Raw genomic sequence first — 4,499 nt, 5'->3', positions numbered from 1 at the left:
TTATGTTTTGTTTGGATTGTATTGTGATTGTCCTGTTATGTTTCCTGTTATGCCTCTTCCTGTTATGTCTGTCCTGTTATGACAGTTATGCCTCACTGTCTCGTCAAGACCATGCTGCTGAGACACCCTCACTGTCTCGTCAAGACCATGCTGCTGAGACACCCTCACTGTCTCGTCAAGACCATGCTGCTGGGACACCCTCACTGTCTCGTCAAGACCTTGCTGCTGGGACACCCTCACTGTCTCGTCAAGACCTTGCTGCTGGGACACCCTCACTGTCTCGTCAAGACCATGCTGCTGGGACACCCTCACTGTCTCGTCAAGACCTTGCTGCTGGGACACCCTCACTGTCTCGTCAAGACCATGCTGCTGGGACACCCTCACTGTCTCGTCAAGACCTTGCTGCTGGGACACTCTCACTGTCTCGTCAAGACCTTGCTGCTGGGACACTCTCACTGTCTCGTCAAGACCTTGCTGCTGAGACACTCTCACTGTCTCGTCAAGACCTTGCTGCTGGGACACCCTCACTGTCTCGTCAAGACCTTGCTGCTGGGACACTCTCACTGTCTCGTCAAGACCTTGCTGCTGGGACACTCTCACTGTCTCGTCAAGACCATGCTGCTGGGACACCCTCACTGTCTCGTCAAGACCTTGCTGCTGGGACACCCTCACTGTCTCGTCAAGACCATGCTGCTGGGACACTCTCACTGTCTCGTCAAGACCATGCTGCTGGGACACTCTCACTGTCTCGTCAAGACCATGCTGCTGGGACACCCTCACTGTCTCGTCAAGACCATGCTGCTGGGACACCCTCACTGTCTCGTCAAGACCATGCTGCTGGGACACCCTCACTGTCTCGTCAAGACCATGCTGCTGGGACACTCTCACTGTCTCGTCAAGACCTTGCTGCTGGGACACCCTCACTGTCTCGTCAAGACCATGCTGCTGGGACACCCTCACTGTCTCGTCAAGACCATGCTGCTGGGACACCCTCACTGTCTCGTCAAGACCATACTGCTGGGACACCCTCACTGTCTCGTCAAGACCTTGCTGCTGGGACACCCTCACTGTCTCGTCAAGACCATGCTGCTGGGACACCCTCACTGTCTCGTCAAGACCATGCTGCTGAGACACCCTCACTGTCTCGTCAAGACCATGCTGCTGGGACACCCTCACTGTCTCGTCAAGACCATGCTGCTGGGACACCCTCACTGTCTCGTCAAGACCTTGCTGCTGGGACACCCTCACTGTCTCGTCAAGACCATGCTGCTGGGACACTCTCACTGTCTCGTCAAGACCATGCTGCTGGGACACTCTCACTGTCTCGTCAAGACCTTGCTGCTGGGACACCCTCACTGTCTCGTCAAGACCATGCTGCTGGGACACCCTCACTGTCTCGTCAAGACCTTGCTGCTGGGACACCCTCACTGTCTCGTCAAGACCTTGCTGCTGGGACACCCTCACTGTCTCGTCAAGACCATGCTGCTGAGACACCCTCACTGTCTCGTCAAGACCATGCTGCTGGGACACCCTCACTACCTCGTCAAGACCATGCCGCTGAGACATGCTCAGAGGTAAGTCTTGGTGAGAGTTGCCATATTGAGGTGTAGTGTCCTTCACCTCCATACAATCTCACAACGTCCCCCAGTTTTCGTCCTTTCCACCTGAACTTGACTGCGCCTCTGAAGCCTTCCCCACGTCAGGTCTCCCAGCAACACCATACATCCCCCTTCTCTCCTTCCTCCGACCTATATAACTAATATTGTTGATCAAGCTACTGATCATGTTATCAAAAAAGTTCGATCTAAACCGAGCTGAAGGAGTAGATCTCTCGAGACTGATCTCAAATAAATCATGAAGACTAGTTATGTAGAGAGTTAGCTTGGTGATGACTTAGAAGCATCATTCGAGGTTATGACATCATAAGAGATAGTATGTGACCCAGGCACTGTGGTGGGGATGAGAGGGGTCGGAAGGTTTCGATCAGCAGTGCTAGGTAAAGAAACGTGTTGGCTTGTGTGGAGTGACTTGGGACTGGTTCGTGATTACCACTAAGGCAGTACAAATATGGTACTCTGAAAGTATATGACCCAAAGATTAATAGCTGGGTAAGAAGGGTGGAGTGAAGGAACGGTGCCTCTACCATACCTTGAGGTTACCTTGAGGTGCTTCCGGGGCTTAGCGTCCCCGCGGCCCGGTCGTCGACCAGGCCTCCTGGTTGCCGGACTGATCAACCAGGCTATTGGATGCGGCTGCTCGCAACCTGACGTATGAGTCACAGCCTGTGTGGGAACCGACCTGTGAGATTTATATTTATTTAATTTATATGAATTTATATTTACGTTAATTTATATACTTTGATAGCAATTTGTATAATGTTAAGTGGACTGTATTTCTGCAATAATCTCTTAATCTCACAAATCGATCCTCTACACATTAGAGGGGGTTTATTAAATTAATATATATGCAGCCAATCAAACTACAGTAATAGCTACATACATTGAAGAGGTTCCTTATCTTATAGTACAGCAGGTTAGTCCACCAGGTATAACTAGGGTGTAGACACCAAATTATCCTCTTTGAGGTAGCTTCCATATCACCCAGTAACTGGTGCACAAAATCTTCCTTCCTCTTCTTGACCTGTCAAAAGTGCGCTAGCTGTGAAGCCAGAATCCTATATATGACAAGCATTTCAGAGAAAACTGTACATGGAACATGAAGACCTGGCTTAATTACCTTTAGTTTGAGGCTTCCACGTGATCTAACCGGATCACCCTATATCCTGACATTAATGGCCATAAATGAATGATAAACGGGTTTCGGATAGACTTAACTTGAATTTGTAGACATCGTGTTGGAGATGGTACCTTTGGTTTCCATAACACTACGTCCAAGTAAAATTAACAGGAGCCGTATTTGCTCCCGTGTGAGCCTCTGGTCTCAATATAAACACAATGGCTGTTTAACACTCCATACTATTGACGTTACTGGCCGACATTGTCCAGAATGATAGGAGCTAAATTTGCTCCACACGTCTCGGAGGTGACACAACAATGGCTGCCCTCCTTCCTCACTGACGCCTGGCCTACTTTGTCCAGATGTCCAAAGGTGATAGAAGGGTCACATTTACTCTACTTTAATATTGATAATTAAGTTAATTTATATAAGATGTTTTTATGATGGTAAAGTCCAAAGACTAATGTATTTAAGAATAATTCCCACCATAATAGGTGGTGAATTATAATAGTATGTGGTGATGATATCCCGTTTTCTTTAGATGGTAATTCCACTACAAGTTACGTTTTCTATGGGTAACTTGTTGGTAATACAGCAGAAATTATTATCTGTCTGTATGATATATTAAATGGTGTCGGATTTTCAGACAGCCTGGTTGATCAGGTATCCTTTGGAGGTGCTTATCCAGTTCTCTCTTGAACACTGTGAGGGGTCGGCCAGTTATGCCCCTTATGTGTAGTGGACCATGGACGACGAACCGGGATCAAAGGTCGACGACGTACTTAATATAGTGTTAATGTTGCGGAAGGAAGAGTAGGTAGGGTTGAGGGAGGGAAGCTGGGATGGTTGCCTATACTGGATGACCCTCTGCACCTGAGGGAAAGTTATGGACGACGTGGGGTCGAGCAACAGGTCGGGTGAGATGGTGGAAATTGCGTGGTCATCTGGGGTGAGAGAGGATGGAGCTGTGGGGTTAGAACCACAGTAAATTGTGGGATGGTGGGAAACATATGTATGCAGATGGGGGGTGATGTGGGATATGACCCTAGGGCAGTTTTGGGTAAGTAATACATCTGTATTACTTACATGTGTATTCACATGTATTAATTTAATTACATTGTAAATAAGTATTACTTATTTACGTGTATTACTTTAATACACATGTATTAAATATCGACTGGGATAAACAGTGAAATTGCACTGAGTGAGAGGCCTGGAGATGAGTGTCGTCTGGCCCTGGCTACACTTGGGCTTAGGTAGCGATGTATCATGAAGGAAGGAAGAAGATAAAATATGAAGGAAGATAAAATAATAGTATGTAAAACAATGAGAAATAACTTATGTAGTAGCGTTGTATGGGTGGTGCCTGGGCCATCACTTCCGGATCTGAAGAGCTTCTGTGTACTCAAGCATAAATGTAATAGCCTCCAACAGACGCCAGGAAGACACAAAGAAACCCGCGAACCCTCCGCTAAGTTCTGCGAGAGATGCAAGTGAAGGGAGCTATCAGAAGAAAGCGCCAAGCCATTAAGACTATATAGCACTTGGAAGGTATTAGGATAAGGATTCGGGATGGGACGGAGGTATATAATGCTGCCCAACCACTTGGGTGACACGGGAGACATCTCCCGTCACGCAGGGTGCAGTCGCACCTCCACAGATCTCCAGTATCATCTATTGATACTGGAAATGGCTCAAAAGGGCCACCACTTATGGGCTATTCATGCCCAAGCCACCTTTTGGGTGGCTTAATCTTCTCTCTC

The 4,499-nt window shown here is 47.8% G+C and overlaps 1 protein-coding gene across 1 annotated transcript; it reads right to left on the bottom strand.

Moving 5' to 3' along the window:
• Positions 1-1,566, bottom strand: LOC123761174 (uro-adherence factor A-like). Its single transcript, XM_045747118.2, has one exon. The coding sequence runs from the start codon at positions 1,564-1,566 to the stop codon at positions 1-3; it is 1,566 nt and encodes a 521-aa protein (XP_045603074.2).
• Positions 1,567-4,499: the final 2,933 nt, after the last annotated feature.

This window comes from Procambarus clarkii, chromosome 41 (assembly GCF_040958095.1).
Source record: "Procambarus clarkii isolate CNS0578487 chromosome 41, FALCON_Pclarkii_2.0, whole genome shotgun sequence".
NCBI lineage: Eukaryota > Metazoa > Arthropoda > Malacostraca > Decapoda > Cambaridae > Procambarus > Procambarus clarkii.
The sequence above is the reverse complement of the archived record's forward strand: the minus strand, read 5'-3'. Positions and strand labels throughout refer to the sequence as shown.

Coding starts and splice junctions, on each gene's coding strand:
- LOC123761174 (XM_045747118.2), bottom strand. CDS start 1,566: ATGTCTCAGCGGCATGGTCTTGACGAGGTAGTGAGGGTGTCCCAGCAG.